The 15757-nt window shown below is 40.2% G+C and overlaps 1 protein-coding gene across 3 annotated transcripts in view; it reads left to right on the top strand.

The window, feature by feature from the left end:
- Positions 1 to 15757, top strand: part of LOC117227058 (monocarboxylate transporter 13) — a 237556-nt gene extending 221799 nt beyond the window's left edge. For all 3 annotated transcript variants that reach the window (XM_033482011.2, XM_033482098.2, XM_033482177.2), the window contains exons 11-12: positions 11160 to 11366; positions 15240 to 15757. In XM_033482011.2, coding sequence (XP_033337902.1) covers positions 11160 to 11366; positions 15240 to 15664 — 632 coding nt within the window. In that variant the 3' untranslated portion in view covers positions 15665 to 15757. The remainder of the gene's footprint in view (positions 1 to 11159; positions 11367 to 15239) is intronic.

The raw sequence follows: 15757 nt of genomic DNA on the forward strand, positions 1-15757 counted from the left end.
CGGGGGACTCGAGCGAAGGGTAAGCCGGCTGAATGAGGGGCAAAGACGTGTGCACGCGGCCGACACTCGAAGAGAGCTCGCCGGCTTCAAAAGGGTGATAGAGCCACCCCCTGGAAACGGGTTGGGTGTGTCTACCCGGGCTGAATGAGGACTACGTTTGGAAACCTCCGGACGACGAACTTTCGGAACGAAAGCGCAACACGGTTGGCCAGGCCGCGGCCAGCTTTTCCTTTTAGGACAATGATACGCGCTGGGGGAGGGAGGGGCGGAGAGATGGACTTACGCTGCGATAGAGCCGGGGCTGACAACGGGACGACTCGTCGCAGGAAAATTCATCGAAAGTTTCGCGACCCGAGTCCCGGGCTCTAAATCTTCCGGAAACTAGACCGTTCGCATAATTTTCTCATTATTTCCTTAACGCGGTCTTCTTTTTCGGGGATTGAAGTGCTCCGCGACCCACCGGAACAATTCGTGGCCGCTGACTTATGGCGGTGGGTTCGCGGATCTTTTCTTTTTTACTGCTTTTCGTTATTTGGATTTTCGAGGTTTGGAGGTTCGATACTCGAAAGGGTTTTGCGAAATTTTGGGGGAATTTTTGTCGGTCTCGCTTTCTTTGTGTTTGCAATAATGGCCTCGCTGTGATGAAGGTTCTGACACGTTTCTTTCTGTATGCTAATTTCAGCTGCTCGAATAATCGCATGTAAAGTACGGAGCTTCTTTAATTTCTGTCCTACATCGCAATGAAGCAAATTCTGTGCCGTGGATTAACGAGAATTCTGTGCGGATTTTTACAGGTCTTCTGAAAAGACCCGCATTGCAGGATTCAGTTTTAGGATCGACATTTCATTCTAACATCGGTAACGATTGACTTAAATGATTCGCACAATTGATTTAAATAAGATTCGTTGAAAAACAAATACATGAAATTTAACATACTTTTGTAAATTGTTTAAGAATATCCTCTCTGTGTAATTATGCTTTTAGATTGACAATTTGTTCTAACATTGTTAACAATTGACATAAATGACCAGAACAATTAACGTGAGCAAAATTGATTAATTTTTATAGATTGTTCCAAAATGCCTTCATTGCAAGATTAATTTTTTAGGTTGGCATTTTTTATTCTAACGTTGTTAGCAATTGACATAAGTGATCAGAACAATTAACGTGAGCAAAATTGATTAATTTTTATAGATTGTTCCAAAATGCCTTCATTGCAAGATTAATTTTTTAAGTTGCCATTTTGTTCTAACGTTGTTAGCAATTGACATAAATGACCAGGACAATTAATGTGAGCAAAATTAATTTTTATAGATTGTTCGAACATGCCTTCATTACGAAATTAATCTTTTAGGTTGGCATTTTGTTCTAACGTTGTTAACAGTTGACATAAGTGGCCAGAATAATTAACATGAGCAAACTTAATTAATTTTTATAGATTGCTCCAAAATGCCTCCATTGCAAGATTAATTTTTTAGGTTGGCATTTTGTTCTACCGTTGTTAACAATTGACACAAGTGACCAGAAAAATTAACGTGAGCAAAATTAATTAATTTTTATAGATTGCTCGAAAATGCCTTCATTACGAAATTAATCTTTTGGCATTTTGTTCTAACGTTGTTAACAGTTGATTGTAAGTGATTCGAAGGATTACTTCGAGTAAAATAAATTGAAAAGCAAACATTTGAGCGAAATTTCTCCAGATTGCTTGGTAAGGGCCCGATTACGGGACCAAGGTTATAGCTTCACGATCAATCCCGAAGTGGATAACAATTTATTTGAACAAAGCTAACTGGAATAAAACTACAATTTCTCCATGCAGGAAGAAATAAATCAAACGGCAAGCCTGCAGAGCATTTTTACCCCTTTCCTCCGATAAGCGAGAGCCGCCAGTAAATTTGCTGGCATACGCTGGAAACTGACGTTTGGGAAAAGTGTGTCGATACTTTCGCGCAAAACCGTGTGATTCGACTGACTGTCTCCCCTCGGCGCTGGCCACGACACTTCGGGACGATTTCAATTCCGACAAGGGGATGAAAATTTCACACTCGACCGTAGATGAAATATTCCGGGCTCCTTAACCATCCCCTATCGGTTTGCGTACTGCGGGCCACGGTTTTCTTTGAAAATATTCCACGCCGAGAAACGGAATAATAAAATACGGGTAAGTACGTGCCTCGCTATCGATAACATGGAGCGCAATTTTTCAACGAGTTGCGGTTGTGTTTAACGCGATTATCAGCTTTCGTGGGTCCCTTCAGTGGCCCTTTAGTGGCCCTCGTTCTATCAACGGTTAATAATACTAACGCCGGAAATAGATATTGTTCATGTTTGACAATTGATTCTGACAGTTTCTAATCGGATAGTTTCTGACAATTAATTGGGAATTCTTGAATGTTCCATTAAGGTCTACGGAAAAACTGATAAATTGCTAAATAAAAAATTGATAAGTAAAATTGTAAATGATTCTGAACTTACTGAGTTATAATTTTGTGAGAAGGTATAAGTCAAGTATAAGTATAATTATAAAAGATATAAGCATAATTATAAGTATAATTATACAAATTATATAGTTATAAGTATAATTATACAAATTATATAATTATAAGTATAATTATACAAATTATATAACTATAAGTATAATTATACAAATTATATAATTATAAGTATAATTATAAAAATTACATAATTATAAGTATGATTATAAAAATTGTATAATTACAAGTATAATTATAACTAAAAAGAAAATATATAGATATAATTGTAGGTATAATTATACACAAGTTTGATGCATATATTATAAACATGAACAGTTAAAATTTAAAGCAATTAAAAACATTTAGGTACACGTACGTATTATTTTCAGCTCACCGAAATTATTAAGGAGAAGAAAGAGACTTCGATTTTTTTGTTTATAATGATCGTTTCTACTATGCACGGAGATCCGCAGTCTAATCATCGCAGATTAAGAATAAACAAAAGGAGAAAGAATTCATAAAAAGTCGCTGGAACATCAATTTTTCTCGCTCGTACATTACGATCTCAATCAACGGGGAAAAAAAAGTTCCGACATAATGAGAGAAATTTCGAGCTCGAAGCCAAAAGTAAAAGTAGAGTAAGACATTCGCTGGTCGGACAAGTGAAACGAGTGCGTTTTTAGTCAGACAAGAGGAGCAGCCATGGCTTTGGTCCAGCCAGTAACGCGAAAATAGATTATCGTACTCCCGAACTATTCAAAGCACGAATCCGGTGCGCTATAATCAAACTAATGGAGTTAAGACTTGCCGCGGATTTGCTAGCAAAAATGGTTAAAACTATGGATACGAAGCATTTCGGGATATTAATACAACTATTTGAAGCATTCTTGTTTAATCCTGTGCAGCTCGAATTTCGCATATGCTTTAAAATAATCTACATAACCCGAAACCAGTGACCGTAAAACTCTGAATACGAAAACATAGAACGAGCATTGCGATTAAAATTCAGAATGCGAAGTACAGAATGTAACTTTTGTTGCTATTTTCTTTAATGAAATTTAGATGGTGCCTTAACGAACATAGCTAGCTCTCAGCGTCCAGAAAAATGACTTTACTACAGTCTGAAACAAACGAATTTGATAATAAATACATGAAAGGCATTGCTCTTGCAATTTCCTGTCGTCGAAACTGTCGGAGAAACGCGGTATAGTTTTGGTAAAATGTGACTCAATTTAATTAACCCTTTGCAATCGAGACTACTTTAAGGAGAAAATGTAGACATTCTTTTCAATCTACAGTATTTCCATTCGGTACGATTGCTTTTATTTGATACTTATAAAATTGAACGCTCGCGAAAGACTTCTATTATTTGACAATTTATCGAATACAGACGAATTCAATAATGCGAACGTTCCTTTGAAAATAGTCCAGCAATTTTTCGCGTCGCCTCGAGTGCAAAGGGTTAAAGGTTTCTCGCGAGAATTCGCTCGACAAACCGGAGATCCTTTAACCAACGACCGAAATTAACGAGCAACTGACCGATTCCGTCAAAGACCTCTCTCCGATCGCGTGCACGGAACGAGAACTTCTTAACACTAGACTTACGAAGCACAAAAAACAGCTGTTTTATATTAGTAAAATGATATAATAATAATAATACATAAAAGTAACAATAAGACATTTATTCTGATTTTTAACAAGTGTTATTGTAACATTTGCCGTAAGCAACGTATACATTGAATAAATAACTCATAAATGTATCTTTACGATATGAGCAATTGTAAATTAAAGAATTAGTGACCCGTCATTGCATTACAATCTAGTTTCACAAATCTGGTGCTAAAAAACAAAATCATTTCAGTCATCGTCTAGTACGCCCAATTTTCTAATTATTAATTAAAATATTTAAAACCTTAAATTTCAAAAATTTAAGGTTTTAAATATTCTAAGTCCCTCTATCATCCAAAAAAAGATTCGAGTCACTTAGCCAATTTTTAAAATAATTATTGTCGCGTCGCCGCCATAGTTCAGAGTTGTAATGTTCGCCCGATAATACAAATTGAATAAATAACTCACAAATGTATCTTTACGATATGAGTAATTGTAAATTAAAGAATTAGTGACCCGTCATTGCATTGCAATCTAGTTTCACAAATCTGGTGCTAAAAAACAAAATCATTTCAGTCATCGTCTAGTAGACCATCATCCAAAAAAAGATTCTTAGTCTTAGTCTAATTTTGAAATAATTATTGTCGCGTCGCCATCATAGTTCAAAACTGTAATGTTCACCCAATAATACAAATTGAATAAATAACTCACAAATGTATCTTTACGATATGAGTAATTATAAATTAAAGAATTAGTGACCCGTCATTTTGCAATCTAGTTTCACAAATCTAGTGCTAAAAAACAAAATCATTTCAGTCATCGTCTAGTAGACCAGTCCCTCTATCATCCAAAAAAAGATTCTTAGTCTTAGTCTAATTTAAAAATAATTATTGTCGCGTCGCCATCATAGTTCAGAGTTGTAATGTTCGCCCGATAATACAAATTGAATAAATAACTCACAAATGTATCTTCGCGATACGAATAATCGTAAATTAAAAAATTAATGTGCCGTCATTCTGACGGATCCCGTAAATCTAGCGTTGAACCCGTCAATAAGATTTACGTCTGTCTAGCAATATCGAACACGAGAACCACAAAATCATCTCGAGAAAAATATCCCGACGGTTCGCCTCGTCGAACGAAAACGTTTCAGTTACCTCGAGGAACGCGCGGCGTTCAGCCGAGCACAAACCGCCTTCAAAAATTCCAAAAAACAAATTTCCTTGGGCACTCCTGTCGTTCCGATACACATCCGGTCTTCGGAGGCGGAAAATAAAACGCGGCGAGAGGGAGCACGCGTCTCTCTGTCCCATTAAAAAAAAAATGGAAAAAAAGAAGAAGAAACGAGAAAGATAGATAGAGAGAAAGGGAGACGGAAAAATTGTGAATTCTTTTTCCTCGGATGGTTTATTTCCTGCGGGCAAACCGCCATGCACCGCTGGCAAGGGACTCGATCTATTCCGACGTGGATAAGCCGGTTTTTGGGCACCGGTCTCTCTCTCTCTCTCTCTCTCTCTCTCTCTCTCTCTCTCTCTTTCTCTCTCTCTCTCTCCTCCACAGCTGTATGTTTAACTCCCGCTTGTCACGTCTCCTTTCTCTGCGGGGGGGAACGGGGGGACGGTGGGAGACGGCCGCGGGTGTGGACTCGTGCACCAACACGATGAAAATACGGTTCGCCGCTGATTACGAGTTACGTTCGCTCGGGAATTTTTCCTCGTACGGTTTGCATTTTAACCGTTGTTCTGTCTACCTTGTCCCGGGCGCAGACGTAGGCATTATCAACACGGTGTAAATGTGCTCCGCCGCGGTGCCTAGCGTGTCTGCGTGGAATCGCTGGAGTTCTAATCATGGGCTCGAGTTTTGTACAAATTTTATTCCTGGCTCTACGAGAGTTTCCCCCGTTCGATGAACCAACCGAGGACTTTCGCGTGTATCATCGTTTGATAAGAAGAGTGCGCCGATAATGATACGAGCGATATCGAAATAAAGAAACGGTAAGTTGAACGAGAATGTCTTTTCTCTTTTAATAATTCGGATCGTTTGGGAATAATGTAACGGTGTCTTTGTACTCTTCCGATGTGGTTGCGGTTTTGTATTTGACATAATCGTGTTTTCCATGAGCACATGGATAATATATGATGATAATATCCGATCGTAGGAAACAGGAGATAATTATCTGTATAATAAATTCTCCCTAATTGACGCTCAGGTACACAAAAATGGACAATTTGGAAAGAGTTTTTATAATGAAGATAATGTAACGGTGTGACCTCTCTCTCTCTCTCTCTCTCTCTCTCTCTCTCTCTCTCTCTATCTCTCTCTCTCTCTCTCTCTCTCTCTCTCTCTCTCTCTCTCTCTCTCTCTATCTATCTATCTATCTATCTATCTCTATTCTTCCGATGTTGTTGCGGTTTCGTATTTGACATAATCGTGTTTTCCATGAGCACATGGATAATATATGATGGTAATATCCGATCGTAGGAAACAGGAGATAATTATCTATATAGTAAATTCTCCTTAATTGACGCTCAGGTTGTGCACAAAAATGGACAATTTGGAAAGAGTTTTTATAACGAAGATAATAATAATAATGAAGATAATGTAACACGCGGTGTCCTTGTATTCTTTCGATGTCGTTGCAATTTTGTATTTGACATAATCGTGTTTTCCATGAACAGATGGATAATATCCGATCATAGGAAACAGGAGATAATTATGTATACAGTAAATTCTCCCTAATTGACGCTCAGGTTGTGCACAAAAATGGACAATTTGGGAAGAGTTTTTATTTTTATAATTTTTACCAATTGTCGACAACTGTAGAAACGAGCCGCAAGACTGGAGTAATCGTACCTACTCTTCCCAAATTGTCCATTTTTGTTTGCAAGCTGAGCGTCAATTAGAGAGAATTTACTGTGCTTCGGTATTAACCTTGAATTCGTATAATAACCCCTTCGCGACTAAGAGAAACATTTTTCTCTATTTTAAAACTGGTGATTGTCGTATTTAATTATTGGTTATTTTCGGTACAAAACGCAATTTTCAATGCACACACAACATGCAAAAAGAGGAAAAAACGAAGAGATGAGCAAATTGTGCTAAACGCCGCATAGAAAATAGGACGCATAATATAGGTACTATGTGCAATATTCATCTTTGCTTCACAACCAAAAGAAATTGCCTCGCAGAATATCATAATTAGCACATCATTTTGTACAGTAATTTTCTTTCGCAATTTTCTATTATTTTAGTTAACATTTTGCCACAATAAACCAATAAATAAAAGACATTGCATAATAATCCTAACCATAATTTGCGTCATCTTTACAGTCCATAGGAAAAAATATTTTCCATAAAATTCCAACAGGAAACTGCACATTGTTGTGTATTTGTCTTACGATTTTTATTTATTTTACGTCGAGAAACAAACCAAAATAAACAGTAAACATACTACTAACGTTTACTCCTAGCAACCTTACGGTACCGTAAAGGTTAATATTTATTATTTATCATTTCTCATTCCACTTCGTTTTTAACCACAGCACGACGAGAGCATCTTGCTTCTCCTTCGTAATTAACTTTTTTCTTTGAAAAAAGCTTCGATTTCGTTGCTAATCAAAGAGATCCGCAGCACGAATCTGGTTAGTTCAGCGCAAATTGCCTAAAAAGAAAAGGGCATTATTTTTTAAGTGGACGTTGGGAAAGGAAATGCAATCTTTTTCTGGAGCATGTTCAAATTGAAGTAGAATTATTTTCCGGAACATGTTAAAACGAAAATGGAACGATTTCGTAGAGAATATGAGAAAGAAAATTGCTCGGATGTGGTAAAAGGATATTAAAATCAGGGACGAAGCCCGCGAATTACCGCAATAAAAAAAAGCGCCGTCAGCGCGGCAGAATGATTCGCGAGGACGCTCGTTAAATTATCCCGTCTCTCGGGCGTCATCGTGCCCGCGTTGTCCCTCTCGACGACAGAACGACGGGGACGAGACGATGTCGACGAGCCGCGCTGTCATCGTTCCCGTGTTATTCTTCCCATCGTCGGCACCGTCTTCGTTTAGGCTCGCAGTCGCAATGCGTCTCGCGTCTCATTACCTCGTCCCTCGTTTGCTTTTGTCTCGACATACTCGCCGGAGGATCGAGATCACTGCGGGATTACAATCGGCAGATGTAATCCGCAGTTTGACCCGCTCCACGTTCCTTGACCAATCCGCGATCGCGAATCGAATCGGCGGCGAACGTATCGCGACGAAGAAACGAGTCGAAGGGAACTGCGATCCGGAGTTTTCTTTACTAAGAGAGCATCCCGGTTTGGACTTCTCGAAACGGCTTCTCCACCGTGTGCTTTCTTTTTTCTTTTCATAACAGATTCATGTTTCCGTCTAAGAGACGCATTTTTCTCGAAACCTTGTTTTCTGATACGATCGACGCGATATCTCGATACCTGTTCGTACCGTTATGCTTCGAGATTTCAGGGTATATTCGACGGACCTGCTGCTATGAAACAACGTTCGTGATAAAGTTTGATTCTTTTTTCTCATTTTTTTATCATGACGAAAGCGACGCGAAAGCCTGAAAATCGGAACTCGTGCTTTTTTCGACATTTTTACCGGGAAACGTAACGGAGATATTTTCTAAACAAGTATTCTGTGCGAAAGTACGTGCATCGGGCAATTTATGGTGATATTCTTCTTGCAAAAGCTTAACACTTTGACGGCCGGAGTCACGTACACGTGAGCTCGCGAAATTTCGAATTATAAAAATCTATTCAGAGGGAGTTTTTGCAGAATGCATCGTAATTATATTATTAACCAAATTTGTCCTGTTTATATTATTAATAAGCTATATAATAATTGCACTATATTAAAAAACTGTATTATAATTACACTATTAATACTTTGACCGCCGCGACACCCACGCATGGGTAACAGAATTATTAAAAATTTAATTGTCGCGAAAATTAATTTCTTCGACAGTCGATTATAATTTCTTAATTTTATTAACATTCACAAAGCGTAAGGACGTTCGAAAAGTAACGTATGCCACATGAATTTGCTGTGCAATTTTTATTTCACCGCCTGAATGACACAGACACGCGCGCGCGCTCTTCTAGTAAGCGATGCAATGAATACAATTTATCAGAACTGAACGATTATGGTAAAAAGGCATTTTTTAAACGATTTTGCAACGGAAAAATTGCTGCAAGTTGCGCAACATATGTACTTTCGTACTCGCTTAGAAGAATGGCTGCTGTTTTTCTCGGCGGAAAAGTGTCTAAAAATCAGTTTTCATCCGGATAGATAACCGTGACCGAACAATGGGCGATCGATGGATCGTTAATTTGAGGCTGGCTCGTCGGGAATTTGATGATCGAGCCATTGGAGGTTGGCGTGTTGCAGAAAGCGCCGTTTCATTGCTTTATTTCCGGTTCCGCTAATGACCGTGCGCGGTAAGAGGATTACAAAATAAACTGCACCTTGTACCGTGCTGAATGGCGACGCAGTAACTCTCTCACTCCTTCTCTCTCTCTCTCTCTCTCTCTCTCTCTCTTTCTTTCTCACTCTTTCTTTCCTTGTGTGCAGGTACACGGGGTGTTGAAAAATGACAAGCGCGTTCCTCGAGAGCGTCGACCACTCGACAAAGGAGTAACTCCAATTTCTGTAGTAATGGCGCTCTTTACTCCGAGAGAGATTACTATTCGCATCGATGTTCCGCCGCGGCGGCATTATCGAGGCATTCGTTTGACCTGATAACACGTATTTGTCGGGAATAATGAGAACGAAGAAGAAACGTAACGGCGAAAGCGCGCGGCGGGCGTCATTAGCGTGCACGAAGCGCGGCCATAAGCCGCTATTATCAGCCCTCTGATTAAATAATCCGTCAGTCGTGTTATTACTCGAAACTGGAGCCACTCGCGTCTCAAAGGTGCGCCGTGTCGTCGACGTGCCCCTTCTCATCAAAGCTTAAATAATTACGAAGCGAACAGATTTGAATTTATTACCGGCCTAATCCCGCTGCGCCCGTGATAGTAATCTCGGCAATCCCGCCGTCGGGACCGGCGACGTGACTCGCCGAGAAACGTGGACAAGATCCGGACGAAGTCGGAGGGTCCCGTCGAAATGGGATTTATTTTCAAATTTCGGGCACTGCCTTTATCGTCCGAACTTTTCGCACGACTGTACAACATTCACGTAATTCGCATATAATTAGCAAATTGATAATAAATTCGTAATCTAAAAAGAATCGAGTTTACTCAGATTTTCCAGGGGAAATACGCTAATGGAATTGCTAATAATTCAAATAAATTAAAAATTTCACAAGTGACGATATAAATAATATAAAATTCTTCTTATTACGGTCGAAAGTTTCCGGATTAAGATAAGCACAGAATCTTTCGGATTCGTCGCATAGTTCTCGAGATAAAAATTCGTGATTTGGACTTGACTCGACGGCGATTAAACGCAAGCTTTAAAATTCGAAGCGTTTCAAAACTCTTCCGTGTATTAACTGGGTATTTATATTTCTATTTTTTTATTTATATTAATTTATTTATAGTTTTCTTCTACCGATTTTTAGTAGTTCTTGGCAAGAAATTGGAACATTCTTGAAAGAGAATGTACGCGAAATACGTGGAATAACTCAGGCTGCAAATATCGTAGACATTTTGGTCGCACCGAGCGAGAAACAGCGAAACGATGACTTAAACTGTCGCTAATTTCCCATGTGTAACCTTCTCGATCAAATTTGCAATCTTTTAAATCGAGTACAGTAAATTCTCCCGAATTTTCCTTCAGCTTGTAAGCAAAAATGGAGAATTTAGAAAGAGAAGATACGATTATCCGAGCCTCGCGGCTCATTTTTACAGCTGCCGATTGTCAACAATTGTAAAAACGAGGTGTAATAATAAAACGAATAATCGTGTCTCCTCTCTCCAAATTGTCCACTCCTGTTTACAAGCCGGAGGAAAATTCGGGAGAATTTACTGTACACATTGTGCTCGTTGTTGCGAGAATTCTCCGCGGAAGTTCAATGATTATTTGAAAGTGCGATTGAGTTTTCCTTTTCTGATTAAAGCAATAGCACAAGTGGCTCTGGGCAGTGTGGAGGGCTACCACGGGCTCGTCCTGGCGTCCGGACTCTACGGTGCTTCCCTCGGCGGCGCCCTGTACTCTCTGAAAATGCTTGCCCTCGAAAGATTGAGGACGAGACACTTCGCGCGGGCCTGGGCACTCGTGCAGGCTGCGGAGGCTCTACCTATTCTTCTCGGAGTTCCTCTAACCGGTAAACTCATTTACTTGGCACATTCGGATCCCAGAGCCAGGCGGCCAAACCCCTTAACAGAAATCCTTAGCTGGATAAACAGAGGTAGTACTAGATACATAGAGGCAGTCGCAGTATCCAAACGTGGCCTAGATTCGCTTTGCAAAATGTTCCGTGCAACGTCCCAGCTTTGGAAAAGCAGCGAAGGTGGAGGCTATAAGGATTGTAGCTCGTAAGAGACAATCAGGATGGTGACTGCGATCTAGAGTTAATTTAGACATCTTTTAGGAAGTCTCGGAGCTGGCAACTGAATGGGTTGGAATCATGGTGGCGTAAGTCGCATTTTCCTCGTTGCGAGGAATAGGCAGTTTTATTGTCAACTAACGCGTGATTATGTCAACTCACGTTGTCAACTCATTGTTTACCGAGCGAATTTATTGTTACGATAATTTAGAGTTAAGTCAACCCTTTGCACCCGGATGTCTCCGATACGGCGACGCAATTTATTCGTATCGAAGTGTGGCATCTCTTTTTAATTATTATTTTCCGTCATACTGTAAGGTGATCGCGTAAAATGCATAAATAAAGATACAAAATCCCTTATTTATCAGTTTCTATGTTTTCGAGCAGCATAATGATTTTTCTTTCAATTCGACTCTGTGCAACGAAATCTCGATGTTTGCAAAATCTGTTCCGAGTGCAAAGGGTTAATTCATAGTATAACTCAATAATTGATTTCGCCCATTCTTTTAACATCTTGGCATGTACAGATCACATTTTAGGACATATATAAATATTTTCGAAAATATCAATTTTGACCCACTCAAATTCATCGCGGAAGTTGCGAGGATGAAGACCGTTAGAATGGATCCTAGGAAGCCCTGTGTCCAACTTCGCACAGCTCGAGGAAGGCGACCAAGTCAAGGATCGCGTCACAGAACTAATTCATACCACCGCTTCAAACCTTGATCCTCTGTTACAGTGGACAAGGGACCAATGCGATCGATCATAATCCTTTTCGAAAGCCGTAGGTCCAACGTCGCAGCCCAAGAAAGGCAACCGAGTTATAAGGATCGCAACACAGAAGTGGTCCGCGCCTCGGCTTCAACCCTCAATCATCTATTGCAGTAGACAAGAGACCAATTTTATCGACCATGACCACTTTAGTTAGCCCTAGGTCCAACTTCGCAGCTCGAATGTGGCGACCGAAGAAGGGTCATGACCCAGAACTAATGTGCAATCCGTGTTGAAACCTTGTATTCTTTATTATAGCGGACGAGGGACCGGTTTCATTGAGCCAAGACAAAAATCATGACCCAGAACTAATCCAGGATTCTGTTTCAAATTGTGCTAGACAATAGATCAGTGTTATTAACCCTAGCACGCTTAAGGGAGGGTCAAACAATGTCCACAAAACTTTAAACCTGTATTGATGTACTAACAATGTTCATCGATCAATTTTTATACTGTTATTTCTGCAGGTATCAGAATGTATTGTTTAATGGTATTGTATAAATAAATGTACCTCGAACAGGAAAAGTAATATTTACAGCACTTCTTGCACGAATACAATATGACCTTCCCTCGAGCTGACCTTGAACCTTCTATTACCTTGACACTAAGCCTAAAGTATCTAAAACCCTTAAAATTTCCAACGTATCCAGGGTGTCCCATAATTATGGAAATGGATGATTCTTGAGATCATTTGAAGGATCGAATTTTCGTGTTATTAACCCTAGCACGCTTAAGGGAGGATCAAAAATGTCAACAAAACTTTAAACCTGTATTGATGTACTAACAATGTTCATCGATCAATTTTTATACTGTTATTTCTGCAGGTATCAGAATGTATTGTTCAACGGTATTGTATAAATAAATGTACCTCGAACAGGAAAAGTAATATTTACAGCACTTCTTGCACGAATACAATATGACCTTCCCTCGAGCTGACCTTGAACCTTCTATTACCTTGACACTAAAAGTCTAAAGTATCTAAAACCCTTAAAGTATCCAACGTATCCAGGGTGTCCCATAATTATGGAAATGGATGATTCTTGAGATCATTCGAAGGATCGAATTTTCGTGTTATTAACCCTAGCACGCTTAAGGGAGGATCAAAAATGTCCACAAAATTTTAAACCTGTATTGATGTACTAACAATGTTCATCGATCAATTTTTATACTGTTATTTCTGCAGGTATCAGAATGTATTGTTTAATGGTATTGTATAAATAAATGAACCTCGAACAGGAAAAGTAATATTTACAGCACTTCTTGCACGAATACAATATGACCTTCCCTCGAGCTGACCTTGAACCTTCTATTACCTTGACACTAAGCCTAAAGTATCTAAAACCCTTAAAATTTCCAACGTATACAGGGTGTCCCATAATTATGGAAATGGATGATTCTTGAGATCATTTGAAGGATCGAATTTTCGTGTTATTAACCCTAGCACGCTTAAGGGAGGATCAAAAATGTCGACAAAACTTTAAACCTGTATTGATGTACTAACAATGTTCATCAATCAATTTTTATACTGTTATTTCTGCAGGTATCAGAATGTATTGTTTAACGGTATTGTATAAATAAATGAACCTCGAACAGGAAAAGTAATATTTACAGCACTTCTTGCACGAATACAATATGACCTCCCTCGAGCTGACCTTGAACCTTCTATTACCTTGACAGTAAGCCTAAAGTATCTAAAACCCTTAATGTATCCAACATATATAGGGTGTCCCATAATTAAGGAAATGGATGATTCTTGAAATCATTCGAAGGATCGAATTTTCGGTAAGGAAACAATTACTTCGAATGACCTCAGGAGTCACCTTTTTCCGGGTGTGAACATAATTATGGAACACCCTTGGTATCGATGAAAAGACTGTATTTATTTGAACCTTCCGCATCTTTTATCACAATGCATGCTTGAATAAAGAAATTGATCCAATCGTTTCATTCCAGAAAGAATCTTCAGAATTTCAACAATTTCAAATGAAAAATGTTACACCCGTCATTTGACGGACGATGATGGATTTCGTGTTAAGCATCCTAGGGTCTTCAGACACCGCTATATGCAACATTGCAGCTCAAGGATGGCAACCGAGTCGAAACTCACAGCATAGAACAAATTCTCATCCCTGTCACAAACTTCGAATTCTCTGTCAGTGTGAAATAAATCAATCTTAACCCTTTCGGTACGAGCGCCGGATATATCCGGCATCCATCTGATGACCAATATGGACGAGTGCCGAATATATCTGGCATCCATGTAAACCATATTTCTGTAGGCCCTTTACAGAATGTTTACAGGAAACATTTAAAGAAAGATTTAGAAACGAATGAAGCACAGTCATTACTTAACGCTTAAGAAAATCTTCGTACAAAAGTGGACCGACCCTGCGTTATGTGCGCATTTTCGGCGCGGCACCCCGTACAGTGGGAGTGTCACGGCGGACAACGCGCTCGTACCGAAAGGGTTAACACGTTCCGTGCCGAGCTTTTTTTACTCGAATCTTCACACTTTGATATTTTACTAAAACTTGATGTATTACGTGCAATTATTAATTCTCGTACACATAACAACGTAACAAAAACTTATCAACGCCCATTCTTGCGGTGGAAATTGATTCTTCGGTTCTAAATTTCTTGGAAACAATTTGTTCAGTTCACTAAGTAAACATGCAAGCGTGTACCATCGATGGTACACGTGGCACGGAACGTGTTAAAGATCATGGTCCTTTTCGAGTGCTCTAGGCCCAGCACAGCAGCCCGCACATCCGGCGAAACGAGTCCCAAAGTACTGATCTCAGAAAACGCCCATCCCCCTTTGTCCCTTCGAAAGGCTTCTTCGCCAGCGACAGCTGCAGACTCTATCCTCCTCTCTTCCAGGTTACATGAACGCGTACATCCCGAGGGTGGGTTACTACGCGTGCATGTTAAGTTCCTTGTGCGGCGCGGCGTTGCTGTTCCTGGTCGGCTCGGGCCAGCAGCCAGCCTCGCCGACGGTGATGCCCGACTCGCATCTACCCACTTCGGCCGTGCCACCGATGCGCACCTGTCCACCCCCGCCGAGGCCCAGGCTGCCCAAGTCCCAGTCCCTCCACGTGCCCTTGAACATCGACGAGAGCCTGCGCGAGAGGGACATGAGCGAGAGGATGCACACTGCCGAACACTATTACCAGCCGCAGTTCTACGGGCCCATCAGGCCCAGCAAGAGTGTGCCCGAGGGGCTGAGCCATCAGGACTCTTACAGGAGCCGGCCGAGGCGCCATCGCGACGTCACCGTGATCGAGCAGATCACCACGTGCGTTTAAAAGCCCGTACACGGTCAAGGCGGATCACGTTCGGAACTGAGAGCTGCGGGCTCCTCGGGAAGACAGGGATTAGGCTCGCGGTTCGGTTGAAGA

This window comes from Megalopta genalis, chromosome 1 (assembly GCF_051020955.1).
Source record: "Megalopta genalis isolate 19385.01 chromosome 1, iyMegGena1_principal, whole genome shotgun sequence".
NCBI lineage: Eukaryota > Metazoa > Arthropoda > Insecta > Hymenoptera > Halictidae > Megalopta > Megalopta genalis.